Genomic DNA, 19,300 nt, shown 5'->3' with positions numbered 1-19,300 from the left:
ATGGTTAAATCACAGCTCATATGACATTTATTTGAACTGACAGCTTTTGGGAGAATTAAAAAACACACCATCCTAATTTGTAAATAAACTCAAACTGTTTTCAACTAAACCAATTATATTAGACTTAGTACAAGTTAGTACATAGTACAATTGTTGTTTTGATCAACTTTCAGGATATTATACAATAAAAAAACGATACATTAGCCTAAAATAAACATGCACAATGTAGATCTACAAAAATGACTGTTAAGCTTATAGATAATCATGGTCCAACAGCATACATTTCACCTGCCGCTTTAACTCTTGGTTTTGTTTCACTAGTTGCTCTATTGGGCAGTGGCTATTTCTGTCCATATATGCACTATGCATGTAGCTGCGAACTAACTTTGTGGTCCCCATGCCGACAGACAGCTGAAGTTGCCAATCACTCGGTCAGCGCTGCACCCCTAAAACCTGGCCCACCAATCCTGCGGTGATGGAGAGTTTGGGGACAAAAATAGCCTCAGTGGTGTGTGTGGCTTGGGTGTGCTCTACTATTAGGGGAGGCAGCCTTTATTTTTACTAACCTACGTTAGTACCTCATTCTACAGAACACATTGTAACAAAATGGTTATAAAAGTATTTCTAGCTTCTTCATCAGGATCGACAGCGGTAAGCACTTACCCGAGTCTTTGTTTTTAAATGCTATTAACTTTGTGGCCGGTTTACCACGACTATTGTTCAGCTCTTAATTAATGCGTTTATGTGACTGGCAAACAGATTAAAATCGCTTGAAGTTATTATAGGCCTAGGCAATTTAGCGGTTTGTCAACTTTTAGTACCGTTATTTGCGTCTAACTTCTCATTTTAGGAGCACTAGGACTACCCGAGTTCCATATATATCTCTACCGTCGCTGAGATCATATTCCTAACCTGCAACAGCAATCTGTTGAAGATGAATCACCATGCACTCACTTGCAGAACCTTCTGGAATATATTTGGATTACCTCAAACCTAATCTACAATATCAAAGGAAATGTACACTACATGACCAAACGTGTGTGGACACCTGCTTGTCGAACATCTCATTCCAAAATCATGGGCATTAACATAGCGTTGGTCCCCCCTTTGTTTCTATAACAGCCTTCACTTTTCTGGGAAGGCTTTCCACTAGATGTTGGAACATTGCAACTGGGACTTGCTTCCATTCAGCCACAAGAGCATTAGTGAGGGGTCTGTGCAGGCCAGTCAAGTTCTTCTGCACGGATTTCGACAAACCTTTTCTGTATGGACCTTGCTTTGTGTACGAGGGTATTGTCATGCTAAAACAGGAATGGGCCTTCCTCAAACTGTTACCACAAAATTGGAAGCACAGAATCATCCAGAATGTCATTGTATGGTGTAGCGTTACGATTTACCTTCACAGCCCCAGACCATTATTCCTCCTCCATCAAACGTTACAGTTGGCACTATGCATTGGGGCAGGTAGTGTTCTCCTGGCATCTGCCAAACCCAGATTCATCCCTAGGACTGTCAGATGGTGAAGCGTAATTCATCACTCCATAGAATGTGTTCCCAAATCCAATGGCGGCGAGCTTTACACCACTCCAGCCGATGCTTGACATTGCACATGATGATCTTAGGCTTGTGTGCAGCTGCTCAGCCACGGAAACCCATTTAATGAAGTTCCCGACTAAACAGTTATTGTGCTGACGCTGCTTGCAGAGACAGTTTGGAACTCGGTAGTGAGTGTTGCAACCGAGGACAGGCCATTTTGTGAGCTTTTGTGGCCTACCACTTCGCTGCAGAGCCCTTGTTGCTCCTAGATGTTTCCACTTCACAATGACAGCACTTACAGTAAACCTGGGCAGCTCTATCACAGCAGAAATTTGACAAACTAACTTGTTGGAAAGGTGGCATCCTATGACGGTGACACATTAGAAGTCACTGAGCTCTTCAGTAAGGCCATTCTACTGCTAATGTTTGTCTATGGAGATTGCATGGCGGTGTGCTCGATTTTATACACCTGTCAACAACAGGTGTGGCTAAAATGGCCAAATTCACTAATTTGAAGGGGGTGTACACATACATTTGTATACAGTTGAAGTCGGACATTTACATACAGCATAGCCAAGTTCATTTAAACTCAGTTTTGCACAATTCCTTACATTTAATCCAAGTACAAATTCCCTGTCTTAGGTCAGTTAGGGTCACCTCTTTATTTTAAGAATGTGAAATATCAGAATAATAGTAGAGAGTATGATTTGTTTCAGCTTTTATTTCATCACATTCTCAGTGGGTCAGAAGTTTACATACACTCAATTAGTATTTGGTAGCATTGCCTTTAAATTGTTTAACTTAGGTCAAATATTTTGGGTAGCCTTCCACAAGCTTCCCACAATAAGTTGGGTGAATTCCAGTCCATTCCTCCTGACAGAGCTGGTGTAACTGAGTCAAGTTTGTAGGCCTCCTTGCTCGCACCCACTTTTTCAGTTCTGCCCCCAAAATGTCTATAGCATTGAGGTCAGGGCTTTGTGATGGCCACTCCAATACCTTGACTTTGTTGTCCTTAAGCCATTTTGCCACAACTTTGAAAGTATGCTTGGGGTCATTGTCCATTTGGAAGACCCATTTGCGACCAAGCTTTAACTTCCTGACTGATGTCTTGAGATGTTGCTTCAATATATCCACATCATTTTCCTCCCTCATAATGCCATCTATTTTGTGAAGTGCACCAGTCCCTCCTGCCGTAAAGCACCCCCACAACATGATGTTGCCACCCCCGTGCTTCACAGTTGGGATGGTGTTCTTCAGCTTGCAAGCTTCCCCCTTTTTTCTCCAAACATAACGATGGTCATTATGGCCAAACAGTTCCATTTTTGTTTCATCAGACCAGAGGACATTTCTCCAAAAAGTACAATGTTTGTCCTCATGTGCAGTTGCAAACCGTAGTCTGGCTTTTTATGGTGGTTGTGGAGCAGTGGCTTCTTCCTTGCTGAGTGGCCTTTCAGGTTATGTCAATATAGGACTCATTTTACTGTGGATATAGATACTTTTGTACCTGTTTCCTCCTCCAAGTCCTTTGCTGTTGTTCTGGTATTGATTTGCACTTTTTGCACCAAAGTACGTTCATCTCTAGGAGACAGAACGCACCTCCTTCCTGAGCGGTATGGCGGTTGCATGGTCCCATGGTGTTTATACTTGCGTACTATGGTTTGTACAGATGAACGTGGTCTTTCAGGCATTTGGAAATTGCTCCCAAGGATGAACCAGACTTATGGTCTACAATTTTTTTTCTGAGGTCTTGGCTGAGTTCTTTTGATTTTCCCATGATGTCAAGCAAAGAGGCATGAGTTTGAAGGTAGGCCATGAAATACATCCACAGCTCCAATAGACTAATTGACATAATTTGAGTCAATCAGAAGCTTCTAAAGCCATGACATAATTTTTTGGAATTTTCCAAGCTGTTTAAAAGCACAGTCAACTTAGTGTATGTAAACTTCTGACCCACTGGAATTGTGATACAGTGAAATAATCTGTCTGTAAACAATTGTTGGAAAAATGACATGTCATGCGCGAAGTAGATGTCCTAACCGACTTGCCGAAACTATAGTTCAAGAACAATACATTTGTGGAGTGGTTGAAAAACAAGTTTTAATGACTCCAACCTAAGTGTATGTAAACTTCCGTCGTCAGCTGCATATAGTGTATGATATGTGAATAGATTCTTTGTCAAACTATAAAACAAAAAGTTAAAAGCTTTCATTAATGTATTAGCCTTCTACTCTGCTCTCCCCAACTTAGTGATAGAAAAAAAATCTGCCAAACATGATCTCATGAAGAAGAAGCCTATCTATACTGTGTTTGTTGTCTGTCTGTACACCTGTGTGATGGTCCAGATCAAAAAGAAGCAACAGGATGTGCTTGGGTTCCTGGAGGCCCTGAAAGTGGACTACGCTCCATTGGACATTGCCTGCAATGAGGACAACCGCATGTGGATGAGGGAAAATGTCCCTGTGGAGAAAAAGCCCACCAACGGGATCCCTCTACCCCCTCAGATCTTCAACGAAGAGAGCTACTGTGGGGTGAGCAGAACAAGATCATGTAGAAGGTGTGGTGACCAATAAGCCTACTCCCTACTGAATGGTTCAGGTAAAGGTGGGGAAAAGTGTCCATTCAAATGCTGAGGGAACGATTGGAGACTAAACAGAAATGTCTAATTTGCCTTTTACCATAGGACTACGAGACATTCTTTGACGCCAAAGAAGACAATGCGGTATATGCCTTCCTGGGTCTGCCACCTCCTCCAGGTTCCAAGGTTGGAATTTCACTTTCACTTAATTTTCTAAAATATAAATTGTGTTTATATAGCTTTTTAGCTATAGAATTCAAACACAAAATGTGTTTTCCACTCCAGGGATTTTATAATGAAAATAAACTCGCCCCAATATTGTTGCTGTCAGAGACAGGCTGTTTTAATGTTTGTTTATCTGAAATGCTCAGGCTCTTGTCCTCCTAATTTGTTTTCGCTCAGGTTGAGACGTGCCTGAGTGCACGCCACATAACATATTTCTTTGAAGGGCAAATAGGAGTTAGTGAGATTAATTGTGTGAGAGGGATACGATGTGACATGTAGGCTAACGTAGTTGAGCATGTTGCAAATTTGTTAAACAACCTGCCAATTTTCCTTGGTGCAGGAAGCGAAAGAGGCATATCTTGAAAATGGGCCTGTTGAGAATGGAACCATTGTAAATGGAACTGATGATGCTGAGGATGAAGAGAACCTTGAAGCTGAGGAGGAGAACATTGATGATGACACACTAGTAATGTCTTTCTCTTATCCCTCAGTCCCTGTCTCACCTTTACCATTCTCCCTTGGTTTCCTCCCATCCAGCATAACTTGAACCATTTCTCCCCTGGTTTCCTCCCATCCAGCATAACCTTAACCGTTTCTCCCTTGGTTTCCTCCCATCCAGCATAACCTTAACCATTTCTCCCCTGGTTTCCTCCCATCCAGCATAACCTTAACCATTTCTCCCCTGGTTTCCTCCCATCCAGCATAACCTTAACCATTTCTCCCCTGGTTTCCTCCCATCCAGCATAACCTTAACCATTTCTCCCCTGGTTTCGTCCCATCCAGCATAACCTTAACCATTTCTCCCCTGGTTTCCTCCCATCCAGCATAACCTTAACCATTTCTCCCCTGGTTTCGTCCCATCCAGCATAACCTTAACCATTTCTCCCCTGGTTTCCTCCCATCCAGCATAACCTTAACCATTTCACCCCTAGTTTCCTCCCATCCAGCATAACCTTAACCATTTCTCCCCTGGTTTCCTCCCATCCAGCATAACCTTAACCATTTCTCCCCTGGTTTCCTCCCATCCAGCATAACCTTAACCATTTCTCCAGTTAACTCCTGTTGGATTAATTTTCCAGTTACACAGTTAAATCTTGTTGGTTTAATTTTCCATGGATGATTAGGCAAGCCAGTTAAGAACAAATTCTTATTTACAATGACGGCCTAGGAACAGTGGGTTAACTGCCTTGTTCAGGGGCAGAACGACAGATTTTTTTTACCTTGTCATCTCTGGGATTCGATCTAGTAACCTTTTGGTTACTGGCCCAACGCTCTAACCACTAACTAGGCTACCTGCCGCCCCAACTAATCAGTAATGTTGCTAATTCACTCATTGCATGGATGAGTGGTAATTTAGAGTTGGTTTAAAAACAGTGTACCTGTCTCTCATTAATTAACATGTGTTCATTTCTCAGTTTTTAGTGTTTCATTGTGTTTATATTGCATCTGTAGTTTTTGCAAAGCATATAAAGTTTTTATAATAATTATATGATATTATATAGGATTTATACTCAATAGAAAGCAGATGATTGGGAATCAGTTAATTATTTTCCTAATTCATTATTTGTATAATAGGACTATTCTTATAGAAGAACATGCTGATGCTGTTGTAAAAAAGTATCTGAACATTTATACGTAGATATATTAAGAAAAATCTTTAACTTCTCAACTCACTTTGGGATGCTGCCAAACCGTAGAGATTGACCTGATGCATGAGCATCACAGAGAAATGATTTGTATATTTTTTCCAAAAAGGTGGCAAGGGACAGCAGAGAAATTATTGCCCAGCTGAACCTGTGATCGTCTTATAACAAATCCCACAGGCTTTTAGAGGATGCTGTTTCCAGAAGGGTGCAAATTGAGTTAATTTTACTGGACCAGCTTCATGGGTATTTCTGGGAAAAGAGTTCAGACGCCCTCTGTTTTCGCTGCTCTCCAGAGTACCAGGCTGGTTTATTTTCCATTTAAGTTGCAATGTTGGAATGACATTTTTTTTCATTGATACTGTTGACTGGACTCCTGTCCTGTTGGCTGGCTCCCGGCAGTGTGATAATATGCAGTCTTTTTCGCTACAGCATACATCATTGAAAACCTCTAATTTATCTCCGCAGCACCACTATGCTGCTATTCATCACCTTGCAACCATATGTAATTGCCCTTAATTTATTCATGCATTTTCCTTTACTCAGAGGAGCTGCTGATGCTGAGGCCTTACTCTGTGATGTCTTTGAACATGTGACTCCAGCAGTAGGGCTGCCCCCCTCCTGGTGTTTGATGTGTGCCCATGACAGCTGCTGTGTCATTATTATTCTAACACATTGTTTTTTCCCCCTTGATGGCACATTGTTGTTTTCACTCTAGAAAAGAGAGGTTCCGATGGAGGAGTGCAATGGAGATGAACACACAGAGGAGGTGGAAGCAGAGGTGGGAGGAGAAACAGGAGAGGAAGCAGCAGAAGAGAAGGTGGCAGAGGAGAAGGAGGCAGTCGAAGACACAGAGGAATCCTTAGAGAACACTGTAATTGTCTCCCAGAATCCCATGCTGTGTCCTCCCGTGATGTCTCCTGTCTCCATCTCTTTAACGTTGTCTTTTTCTCGACCTCAGGGTTTTGTTTCCCTCGAGCTACTGTTGTTCTCATCTCCTCCTCAACTCTGGACCTTACTAACCCACCTGTATTCTGTTATATTGACTGTCCCATAACTGTTTCGATTGACTGTTCTATAACTGTTTCTATTGACTGTTGACTGTTCTGTTTGTTCCTTAGATCTGTTGGATGTTCAACCACTTCTCTGTTCTGTAGCAGTTAACTGTAATGTCGTCTCAATGACTACATAATCGTTGGTCTTGATTTTCTTTGATATGTACTATGTCCTTTGTTCTACAACTATGTCTAGGTGTGTATGTGTCGTTCCGCTGTCCATCCATGTCTAGGTGTGTATGTGTCGTTCCGCTGTCCATCCATGTCTAGGTGTGTGTGTGTCGTTCCGCTGTCCATCCATGTCTAGGAGTGTGTGTCGTTCCGCAGTCCATCCATGTCGAGGTGTGTGTGTGTCGTTCCGCTGTCCATCCATGTCGAGGTGTGTGTGTTGTTCCGCTGTCCATCCATGTCGAGGTGTGTGTGTGTCGTTCCGCTGTCCATCCATGTCGAGGTGTGTGTGTGTCGTTCCGCTGTCCATCCATGTCTAGGTGTGTATGTGTCGTTCCGCTGTCCATCCATGTCTAGGTGTGTATGTGTCGTTCCGCTGTCCATCCATGTCGAGGTGTGTGTGTGTCGTTCCACTGTCCATCCATGTCGAGGTGTGTGTGTGTCGTTCCACTGTCCATCCATGTCGAGGTGTGTGTGTGTCGTTCCACTGTCCATCCATGTCGAGGTGTGTGTGTGTCGTTCCACTGTCCATCCATGTCGAGGTGTGTGTGTGTCGTTCCACTGTCCATCCATGTCGAGGTGTGTGTGTTGGTGGGGGTCCTCTGGAAATCCCACCATGTTGTTCAATGTGCGTGATCTGTTCAAGTTGCATGACCACCAATGTAAAAGTGTCTCATTCATGTTTGAGGAGAGGTTCTCTATTTCCTATATGCCTCCTTGAGGTCATGCTATCATTCTAATAATCCTGACACACAATCTTTTCTACTTTCTCCTTTTTCTGCCAGAAGGCCCCCGTGAAGGAGGAAGAAGCCCAGGTAAATTGCTTTTACATTTCTGAAAAGTATTGAAATCAAATAGAAATTTGGGAGTCATGTCCCAGTCTCACTGTTTGTCTCTCTTATTCTAAACAGGAGGAAGCAGAGGATGAAGAGGCTAAGGTAACAGGCGACACTGTGTCCACCGGAGTAATTCCTGATATGAAGGGCATTGTCATTAATAACAACAGCCACTGCTCTCTGCATTGTGCCATCTGCCCCGCTAAGAAACGATCTTAACCTGGATCTCATAGACCTGACACACGGTTCCATACTACATTGTGCCTTTATTGAGCTCTCTAATATTCTGGAATGAAGAAAACGATTAACTTGTAGATATTTTAGTCATCCAACTATTCTAAACAAAGCATATACATGTACGTCTAAAAGGGACATACAGATCTTATCTTAGGTCTATGTTTTCCTGGCCATAGTCACTGATTATCAGTACTATGACTTTTCTCTTCCAATGCCCAGGCACAGCTATGTCTGCTAGCCATTGTATCAAAATATGATTACATCATACATGCTTATTAACATGCTATATACATTTGCAAAGTTTCACAACTCACCAGTAGCTTAATTCATTAATAATATTAATATTTATTGTGACTTGAAAGCTGTATTGAGAATGGTAAAGGTTAAAGGAAGGCAAAAGCCTGACTGATCAGCAAAGGTCAAATATCACATTGTTTTAATGTCTCATTCCACTCTTGTGTTCTGTTGGGCTCAGAAGTGCACAGAAGCTAGCTAATGCTGGTGTTGAATACAAAATGCTGTGGTACAAACAAACAAACGCAGAGTAAACCGAGACGTGTTAGTGTTACCCAGGGCACTGTTGTTCATTACAGAGTGAATCAACTCTTTATTGATGAGATATAAAGTTATAAACTTCTGTTCAACTGAATATATCCATCAGACTTATGTGCAATGTGTCAATAGATATCAAAGCACTTGTGATGTTATTGGAATGTAGTAATAGTCAATTTGTTAAAATCTCTATTTCTTAGTTACAGTAACCTGGTGAAAGCTAGTGAGTTGATCCGAAGCTAATCATTGCTATTCGTTGTTTTAGGGAGAAGATGATCAGCCGGTTTCTGAGGTAGATCTACTTATTTTTGAATGTTGTTTTTTTTTACCCCTTTTTCTCCCCAACTTCGTGATATTAAATTGGTAGTTACAGTCTTGTCCCATCGCATCGCTGCAACTCCATAGCGGACTCTGGAGAGGCGAAGGTCAATAGGCATGCGTCCTCCGAAACAAGACCCCGCCAAGCTGCACTGCTTCTTGACATGCTGCTCATTCAACCCAGAAGCCAGCCGCACCAATGTGTCGGAGGAATCACCATACAGCTGGCGACCGAAGCCAGTGTGCATGCCCCTGGCCGCCACAAGGAGTCGCTAGAGCGCAATGGGACAAGGTCATCCCAGCCGGCCAAACCCTCCCCTAACCTGGACGACGCTGAGCCAATTATTAGCCGCCTTATGGGTCTCCCGGTCGCGGTCGGATGCAACACAACCCGGGATAGAATCCGGATCTGTAGTGACATTCTCGAGAACTGATCATTGCCTTAGACCACTGCGCCACTCGGGAGGCCGAGGTAGATCTACTTTGAATTGTGTTCCATGTTCTATAGCTGTAGTGTTCAGTCCTTAAATCGAATGCATTATATAATGTTTTCTCAATTTCTGTGCTAAGGGCCTTGGGTGTTCAGTTTTAATGTGTGGTTTGTTTGCATCCTTGTGATTGTGGTCTGTGTCTGATTGTCCAAACTACTAACCTCACATATTCGTCTTTGTTGTAGCTTTTCTTGTGCAGTATTGAATGCTTGAAACCCCTCTTCCTTCGTAATACCATGACTTGCAACTCAGAACCACTTTTGTCGTTTTTTGCCCCCTTCTCATTTTCCTCAGGTCTCCTATGGAGGGATTTCTGAATGTTTGGATGCATTTCATCTTAATCCTTGACACAGTTTTAGAACACTACTGATCTCTTCTATGGCATGCCACCTTAGAGATATAATCATTAGATACCCTAGTCATCCACATTCATACAGTGCCTTCAGAAAGTATTTAGACCCCTTGACTGTTTTCACATTTTGTTACGTTACAGCCTTATTTTAAAGTGGATTACATTAAAAACACATCTAAAATCTACACACAATACCCCATAATGGCAAATTGAAAACAGGTTTTTAGAAATGTTTGCGAATGTATTAAAAATACAAAAACTTAAATATCTTATTTACATAACTATTCACACTCTTTGCTATGAGACTCGAAATTGAGCTCAGGTGCATCCTGTTTCCATTGATCATCCTTGAGATGTTTCTACAACTTGGAGTCCACCTGTGGTAAATTCAATTGATTGGACATGATTTGGAAAGGCACACACCTGTCTAATATATGGTCGCACAGTTGACACAGCATGTCAGAGCAAAAACCAAGCCATGAGGTTGAAGGAATTGTCCGTACAGCACCGAGACAGGATTGTGTCGTGGCACAGATCTGGGGAAGGGTGCAAAAAAACGTCTGCAGCAATGAAGGTCCCCAAGAACACAGTGGCCTCCATCATTCTTAAGTGGAAGAAGTTTGGAACCACCAAGACTCTTCCTAGAGCTGGCCAACCGGCCAACTGAGCAATCGGGGGAGAAGGGCCTTGGTCAGGGAGGTGACCAAGAACCCAATGGTAACTCTGACAGAGCTCTGGAGTTCCTCTGTGGAGATGGGAGAACCTTCCAGTAGGACAACCATCTCAGAAGCACTCCACCAATCAGGCACCTAAAGACTCTCAGGCCATGAGAAACTAGATTCTCTGGTCTGATGAAACCAAGATTAAACTCTTTGGCCTGAATGGCAAGCGTCACATCTGGAGGAAACCTGGCACTATTGCTACGGTGAAGCATGGTGGTGGCAGCATCATGCTGTGGGGGATGTTTTTCAGCGACAAGGACTGAAAGACTACTCATGATCGAGACAAAGAAGAAAAGAGCAAAGTACAGAGAGATCCTTGATGAAAATTTGCTACAGAGTGCTCCGGACCTCAGACTGGGGCAAAGGTTCACCTTCCAACAGCACAACAACCCTAAGCACACAGCCAAGACAATGCAAGAGTGGCTTCAGGAAAAGTCTGAATGTCTTTGAGTAGCCCAGCCAGAGCCCGGACTTGAACCTGATCGAAACATCTCTGGAGAGACCTGAAAATAGCTGTACAGCCATGCTCCCCATCCAACCTGACAGAGCTTGAGAGGATCTGCAGAGAAGAATGGGAGAAACTCCCCAAATACAGGTGTGCCAAGCTTGTAGTGTCATACCCAAGAAGACTCAAGGCTGTAATCGCTGCCAAAGGTACTTCAACAAAGTACTGAGTAAAGGGTTTGAATACATATGTAAATGTGATATTTCAGTGCTTTGTTTTTTATAAATTAGCAGGAACCTGTTTTTGCTTTGTCATTATGGGGTATTGTGAGGGGAAAAAAACATTTAATCCATTTTAGAATAAGGCTGTAACCTAACAAAATGTGGAAAAAGTCAAGTGAGCTGAATGCTTTCCGAAGGCGCTGTATCTGTCATTTGATAAGATAGTTTGATAATTTGATTTTGAAAAATGGCTTGCTCCTTTAGCTGCTACTGTGTCTACATTGAAATATATATTGTATAAGTAGTTAACACCAGACACAGTAAAAATATTGCAAGTCTAAATAAATCCAATAAAGATAATTAAGTTTAACAAAATATTTTAGGGCTCCATGTTGAATCATGCATGAAAAGCTATCTGCAAGAGGGTCTCCTCTGCCAGCAACTCCTTGTACCTTCTCCTCACATTGACCTCTCTCACCTTTGCCCTTTTCCCCCATCTCTTGGTTTGGTTTTCCAGGGAAAAGAGGATTTGGTGTCGGAGGTAACTGGGCGTCTGCGGCTGTGAATTTCTGTGGTTGTTCCCTTAGTCACGAGCTGTGTGCGTTTGTCTGGCAGAGATCAGAAGGCTTTGTGTTGTAGGACGGAAGAGCTTGTCTTGTGATCTATCTGCCGTTCGTTCCCTCATCAGTAGTCCATGTTCACTCCCTCTGAACCTCTCTTTCTCCCCTCTCTCTTAGCCTTCCTCCTCCTCATTTCTTCCTTAGTCCGGTAGCTGCTTCCTTTCTGTCAGCCTGAACTATCCCTGTAGATAAAATGTTTAAGCCTTTTCCTATCGCTCATGCTTCTGGTGTCACCTCTGACCAGACCATCCACACCACTGACACTCAATCTCATCCTATCTAGGAGGAAGAAGAGCTGCGACAGCTTGAGGTAGATTGATAAGTGTTTTTTTCCAACTACACTCGTCCCCCCTCTACCTCTTCACCATTCTATCAATGCTGCTTTTCTTGATTCCACATCTTGCAGTTTATTCAGCATTCCTTCAATTTCCTCCTTCACTACTTTTTGTGTAGATGGAACAGACCCTATCTCACCGATGGCATCTGAACAGACTATATCCCTTTACTATATTTCTTTAGCCCTCTGTCTCATGCCAGATAATGATATCTCAATCACATAATTGGATGAGCAACATGGTAACTCTGGTAGCCATCAGAACACAGACCATGATAGAGAAACCCAGCACTGTCACTCATCCTTATTTTAGAATTTCACTTTCACTTACACTCACTCACTCACTCACTCACTCACTCACTCACTCACTCACTCACTCACTCACTCACTCACTCACTCACTCACTCACTCACTCACACAGAGCCTCTCCAACATCCCTTACTGCCCCTGCCTGCCCTCTCTTCTCTTCCACACAAGCTTCACTGCTTTTGCTCTCTGCTCTTATTCTTTCTCCCATTTCTTGCTCTCCTCCACCTCCTCCTATAGTTTCCTTCTCTCCTCTACCTCCTCCTATACTTTCTTTCTCTACTACCTCCTCCTATACTTTCTTTCTCTACTACCTCCTCCTATACTTTCTTTCTCTACTACCTCCTCCTATACGTTCTTTCTCTCCTACCTCCTCCTATATTTTCTTTCTCTACTACCTCCTCCTATACCTTCTTGCTCTCCTCCACCCCCTCCTATACCTTCTTGCTCTCCTCCACCCCCTCCTATACCTTCTTGCTCTCTTCCACCTCCTCCTATACTTTATTGCTCTCTTCCACCTCCTCCTATACTTTATTGCTCTCCTCCACCTCCTCCTATACTTTCTTGCTCTCCTCCACCACCTCCTATACTTTCTTGCTCTCCTCCACCACCTCCTATACTTTCTCTCTCCTCCACCTCCTCCTATACTTTCTTTCTCTCCTCTACCTCCTCCTATACTTTCTTGCTCTCCTCCACCTCCTCCTATACCTTCTTGCTCTCCTCCTATACCTTCTTGCTCTCCTCCTATACCTTCTTGCTCTCCTCCTATACCTTCTTGCTCTCCTCCTATACCTTCTTGCTCTCCTCCTATACCTTCTTGCTCTCCTCCTATACCTTCTTGCTCTCCTCTACCTCCTATACTTTCTTGCTCTCTTCTACCTCCTATACTTTCTTGCTCTCCACCTCCTATACCTTCTTGCTCTCCACCTCCTATACTTTCTTGCTCTCCACCTCCTATACCTTCTTGCTCTCCTCCTATACTTTCTTGCTCTCCACCTCCTATACCTTCTTGCTCTCCACCTCCTATACCTTCTTGCTCTCCACCTCCTATACCTTCTTGCTCTCCTCCTCCTATACCTTCTTGCTCTCCACCTCCTATACCTTCTTGCTCTCCACCTCCTATACCTTCTTGCTCTCCTCCTCCTATACCTTCTTGCTCTCCACCTCCTATACCTTCTTGCTCTCCACCTCCTATACCTTCTTGCTCTCCTCCTCCTATACCTTCTTGCTCTCCTCCTCCTATACTTTCTTGCTCTCCACCTCCTATACCTTCTTGCTCTCCACCTCCTATACTTTCTTGCTCTCCACCTCCTATACCTTCTTGCTCTCCACCTCCTATACCTTCTTGCTCTCCACCTCCTATACCTTCTTGCTCTCCACCTCCTATACTTTCTTGCTCTCCACCTCCTATACCTTCTTGCTCTCCTCCTCCTATACCTTCTTGCTCTCCTCCTCCTATACTTTCATTGCAGGAGCAAGAAGAGTCAGTCAGTGATGATGAAATAGTTTCCTCTGGTTGTAATTTGTGGTGTCTTCTGTGGATCTTAGATTAGAAAGACACTCTCTCTGTCTCTCTCTCTGCTGCATGAGTGGTGGTGTCTGGTACAGATAACTGATGGTGTGCAGCATGGCAGACACAACATCGCCCACACCATCATTCGGTTCACTTATGGTAATAATAATGGGAACATTAAGTAACACAGGGTTTTCCTCCCTCTTGTAGTCTCCTTAGTGACATGCAGATTCGCTTATCTCAAATATAGGCTGTTGTATCTCTTGCGTTCGTTTCCTCTTTGACATTGAAATGCTCAAAACCCCTGATATCCCCTACCTTAGGAAGAAGAGGCCCCAGAGGTAAGAGGTATATTCTGGCTGTGCTCCAAGCCCATTGCATGGTGTGGCCCCTGACGTGGAGTTAATGGATCTTATGCATGACCCTACTCCTTCATATGTGGATTTAGTGTGTGTTGGTTTGTGAAGAGCTCTCTACCCTCTTATTCTTCAAGGCTGCCAGCATCCCTCCTGTGGTATGCTGTCTTTAATTTGAGGAAATTATTGAGCTCTCTCTGGACTCTGGTTGTGGTTTTGATGCTGTGTGACTGGGATGAGGTCATTACCCGTTGGTTTACCTGGAGGCTTGAGGATTCTGCAGCATTGTGCCAGTGGATGTTTCATAACGGGTGACATTCATCGTTTGGTGTCCAGATCTGCCCCTGCGCACACGAGTACAAGTCTGACACATAGACATGCTTGTGAATTGGATCTTGCAGTGTTGCATAGGGATCCCTAGTGACTTGACCAGAACTCCATGACAACCAGGATGTTTAAATAGCCATTGGCATGGCTTCACTTTGCGAGGAGAGTCTTGAGACTGAGTGTGGACAGGACAAGCGCAGCAGAAGATTAATGGACTGTTTGTTATTGTTCAATGCTCCCCCACAACAAGATCTTGGCAGTGTCCGATACGTTGCACCAAACTACACTGCTTTAAATAATGTGTTACTGTGGACATCATTCATCAAATCTTGAATACACAGCTAACACTATATCCACAAGCAAGTTTTCTGTAAAACTTAGTCATTAAAAACAGTGACTGAATTGGTCACAGGACCAATTAATTGCACTTCACCCCCTGTTTTAAGTGTAGCATATAGGGTAAAGGCTTTTGTACATTTGTAGAAATGTAGTTAATTGCAACACCATGCTCAACCCAACAGATGCACCTCGGAGTGAATGTGGTCTGATGATTTGTGAAGTATGCAGTGCCTTGCAGTTTCACGTCATATGATACCACCTCATAGAGGGCCTTGCTTAAAGGCCCACACTAATCTTACTACTTCACTAGCAGTTAAGGGAATGGTGCACTATTCCTGTGGCTAACTTGTTCCATTGGCCTAAGTAATGGTGATATTCCTAGTGTCTTCCCAGTCTTATCTCTGCTACCTGTTTTATTGATGCCTCCCCTGGATGGTTTAACTCTCTTTTAACCCAACTATACACTCTACTTTTTCCTTTTCCCCTATGGTGGACTCATCCCTTCACAAAAAAATCTATTTTTTTTCTATGCCAAGGAGGAAGAAGAAGAAGTGACAGAGGAAGCAGAGGTAGTATATCAACCAGCAAACACACGGATGTTCTCACCAGTGTTCTTTGATGCAAAGACAAATTGCCTTATCTGAATGAAATCAGTTTCTCCACTCAGTAATCTTGTTCAGCTGTAATCAAGCACAGCTGAGAGAACACTTAACTGAAGAGGAAAGCTTTGTTCTGGCTGCTCTCTTTATTAAACTAGCACTATAAGATGAGTCATCTGTGCTCTTTTTTTAAAAGAAACTAATATGGATTTAGACTACGGTCTGCTCTTATATTCTTATATTGATAGGACTGAGTGGGAAGTCTTGGTTCTCCTCTCTTCTGTTGTCTTGCTTTACTTTGTCATCAACGTTGTCATTACTCAGTTTTATTTTCTCAGCAGGAAGAAGAGGATGAGTAGTTACAGCCAAGAAAGGTTTAGGATGTGATTTACTACTGCCCAGGTAAAATACACTATATTACACTATACACTCTATTACTTCATCAGCATTCTCTTCTCTGCCACTGAGTGGCAGTATTAGAGCATTTCATTTGCCATGAACTGATGGCTGCATCGTAAAACTTGTTAACATGTCGTCTTGTTACTGAATATCTTTCTAGAGTCTTTTAAAAATAAAACTATTCAGTACATGTATTACTTTGTGCCTTTTTGACCCCTTTATCAAATGTCTCCTCATACTGGCATTATTAAACCATTGTATTGTTTAGTGCCCTACATGTACCCAGATTACAGATAGAAATCCTAAAGAACACATAACCCAACCAGTGTAAAGTGAGGATATAATCCCTGTATTTAATGTACACTGTGTTGCTGTTCTGTATTGGTAGCTGTGTGTTTTATCAGAGAAGCTAGAGAGAACAGAGCATTGGGCTATTTAACAGGGACTGTCACCAGTCTCTTTATACCGAAAGCTTCAGTGAGCACAAAATGCCTGAAGGATCAAGTGACCAGCCATATAAAACGATATCTCATGGATTGTCTTTTATTTTCCTGCGGCAGTGATGATGATGATGATGATAATAACCGTAATCTTCAAAGCTGCACTCATCGCCCCTCTCCAGTAGTGTAGGAAAAGGCTCTGCTCGCTGCAGGAGATATTTGGGTTGAGGAGAGGGAACAGCCTGAGACTTTGATCGGATGGCACAGCCCCCCCAAATAAAATTTAAAAAAAGCCTGTCACGCCCAGTTAGAGAAAGCAGCTAAGTGAGCTACTGAAGGGCCTCAAGAGGGACTTGCACTCAGGATGGCATGGGCAGTTTGGGCACAGTGGTGACTAGAAGCTTAAGACCCACAGCCACTAACAGAGGCGCATTGGTGACTTTTTTGTTGTTGTCTTCCAGCCTAGAGAGACCCCTTGTTCCGGCCCTGCCTGACCCCTCTGATCCCTCAGACCATCCCCCACTGGACTACCCACATTGCCCCCAACTGCTCACTGGGAACGCACATGTCCCCCTGCTGGAACCTGCTGGCTGAAACCTGCCAATCACACACTGTCTGTACGGCCCACCCATACTCCAGAGATAACCCCCTGTTTTATCAGATGTTTATATTGCATTCAGTGTGTAGCTCAATTAAATAGTGTTATCAGTTTGTAGTTTTTAGCAGCTTTTCTAATTGTACATACACAGTCATATGTTAAGCATTTAAATATTTCAGACATACTTCTTATGTTTCAAATTGAGAAGGTTAGTTTTATACCACAGTTTGTATAGGATGATGAGCATCTTACCACCAACACCTTAGCAGTCAATGACCGACAGCTTTAACCCTGTGAGTATCTGAGTGAAGATCACTCTACTGTGAACTGCAACCAGTGAATGGACTCTCGGACTGAAACCGATCTATCAATGCAGTGCCTCTCACTCGATGCCGGCAAAGATGTTAGATCTATATGTGTGAATGCAACCCAGTGACTCTCAATGCCTCAGTCCAACATGAGAAAGACCCTCATGTAGGGTTTCCACTAGCTTCCTTAGCCACAAAGTCAGATTCCACAGCCACAAAGTCACATATGACAAAATAAAATAGCCTTTTGGTCTTACTTTAAGGTTAGGGTGAAGGATAAGGTTAGCAGTGTGATTAGGGTTAGGTTTAAAATAAAATGTTAAGAAATTGTAGAAATGGGTGGGGTTTAGCCATAATTATGACTTTGTGGCTATGGATACTAGTGACAACCCTCATTGTAGCATGCCTTATGACAGCTACTGGACACCATTCACTGAACATTACTGTTTGCTGATTTACTCTGCAGTTTGTTGAATGTAAAAAGAAGTGGATGACTAAGAGATCCTCCCTAGATGTAAGAGAGGTGAAATGCCAATAAAGTTACATGGCCTATTATGTTCTATTTTCAATTCATTGGGTTTTGTTTATAGATCAGTGTGCAATTTTAGGGTTGGGCAGAGCAGGGTCAAGTCAACAGGATGTAGCTCAGTGTAAAGCCTTTCTCTGGGGGACTCCAGAAAGAGGTACGGAGAAGGGTATTGCACAGTGAAAATATATAGGTGAAAAAGTAAATTTATGTGTACATTTTGATAGAGTATTATTAGTTTTGAAAATTTGTCCTGAAATGTGATATTTGGTGTTCTCATTTGAAAACATACCTATATTGAAAGATATATGCATTTGAATGGAAGAGACCTGAGAAATCAATATCGTCTGTGGTTTCTCCCTTGGAACACAGCATACTTTTGGTCGGTTGGCATTACAGTAATCAATGCTGTCCCTCTAAATTCACACACAGGTCACCATGTCTGTCCAGACCCATTCTGAAGAGGGAGGGGGGAGCTGCCATGAAGCCCCTGTAGACTGGGGGATTTTCAATGGCATTGTTCTCTCTGGGACTGTGGGAGTGAATCATGATGTACAGTTTAAGTCGGAAATGTACATACACCTTAGCCAAATACATTTAAACTCAGTTTTTCACAATTCCTGACAAATTCTCTGGTTTTAGGTCAGTTAGGAGCACCACTTTATTTTAAGAATGTGAAATGTCAGAATAATAGTTTAGAGAATTATTTTTTCAGCTTTTATTTCTTTCATCACATTCCCAGTGGGTCAGAAGTTTACATACACTCAAATAGTATTTGGTTGCATTGCCTTTAAATTGTTTAACTTAGGTTAATGTTTTGGGTAGCCTTCCACAAGCTTCCCACAATAAGTGGGTGAATTCCAGTCCATTCCTCCTGACAGAGCTGGTGTAACTGAGTCAGGTTATTATGCTCACACCCACTTTTTCAGTTCTTCCCACAAAATGTCTATAGGATTGAGGTCAGGGCTTTGTGATGGTCACTCCAATACCTTGACTTTGTTGTCCTTAAGCCAATTTGCCACAACTTTGGAAGTATGCTTGGGGTCATTGTCCATTTGGAAGACCCATTTGCGACCAAGCTTTAACTTCCTGACTGATGTCTTGAGATGTTGCTTCAATATATCCACATCATTTTCCTTCCTCATAATGCCATCTATTTTGTGAAGTGCACCAGTCCCTCCTGCAGCAAAGCCCCCCCACAACATGATGCGGCCCCCCCCTGTGCTTCACGGTTGGGGTGGTGTTCTTCGGTTTGCAAG

At 42.9% G+C, this 19,300-nt stretch overlaps 1 protein-coding gene across 50 annotated transcripts; it reads left to right on the top strand.

Moving 5' to 3' along the window:
• Positions 1-494: 494 nt before the first annotated feature.
• LOC124006059 (SH3 domain-binding glutamic acid-rich-like protein) lies at positions 495-18,070 on the top strand. 50 transcript variants are annotated; one of them, XM_046315729.1, is made up of 14 exons: positions 495-651; positions 3,879-4,064; positions 4,217-4,297; positions 4,677-4,802; positions 6,698-6,853; positions 7,988-8,017; positions 8,114-8,140; positions 9,093-9,119; positions 11,894-11,917; positions 12,280-12,306; positions 14,473-14,490; positions 15,708-15,740; positions 16,112-16,172; positions 17,071-18,070. In XM_046315729.1, the coding sequence occupies exons 1-13, from the start codon at positions 607-609 to the stop codon at positions 16,127-16,129; spliced, it is 798 nt and encodes a 265-aa protein (XP_046171685.1). In that variant the 5' UTR covers positions 495-606; the 3' UTR covers positions 16,130-16,172; positions 17,071-18,070. The 50 variants fall into 50 exon arrangements, with proteins under 50 accessions (XP_046171685.1, XP_046171683.1, XP_046171684.1 ...); XM_046315727.1 differs by having other exon boundaries at positions 16,109-16,172; XM_046315728.1 differs by having other exon boundaries at positions 14,473-14,497.
• Positions 18,071-19,300: the final 1,230 nt, after the last annotated feature.

Source organism: Oncorhynchus gorbuscha, linkage group LG19, assembly GCF_021184085.1.
Source record: "Oncorhynchus gorbuscha isolate QuinsamMale2020 ecotype Even-year linkage group LG19, OgorEven_v1.0, whole genome shotgun sequence".
In the NCBI taxonomy this organism is placed as follows: Eukaryota; Metazoa; Chordata; class Actinopteri; order Salmoniformes; family Salmonidae; genus Oncorhynchus; species Oncorhynchus gorbuscha.
The sequence above is the reverse complement of the archived record's forward strand: the minus strand, read 5'-3'. Positions and strand labels throughout refer to the sequence as shown.

Bases quoted from the DNA above. Each gene is read 5' to 3' on its own strand.
- LOC124006059 (XM_046315726.1), top strand. From the start codon at position 607: ATGGTTATAAAAGTATTTCTAGCTTCTTCATCAGGATCGACAGCG. The intron at 6,854-7,987 runs GTAATTGTCTCC...TTTTTCTGCCAG, and splicing joins AGGAATCCTTAGAGAACACT to AAGGCCCCCGTGAAGGAGGA. The intron at 8,141-9,092 runs GTAACAGGCGAC...TCGTTGTTTTAG, and splicing joins CAGAGGATGAAGAGGCTAAG to GGAGAAGATGATCAGCCGGT.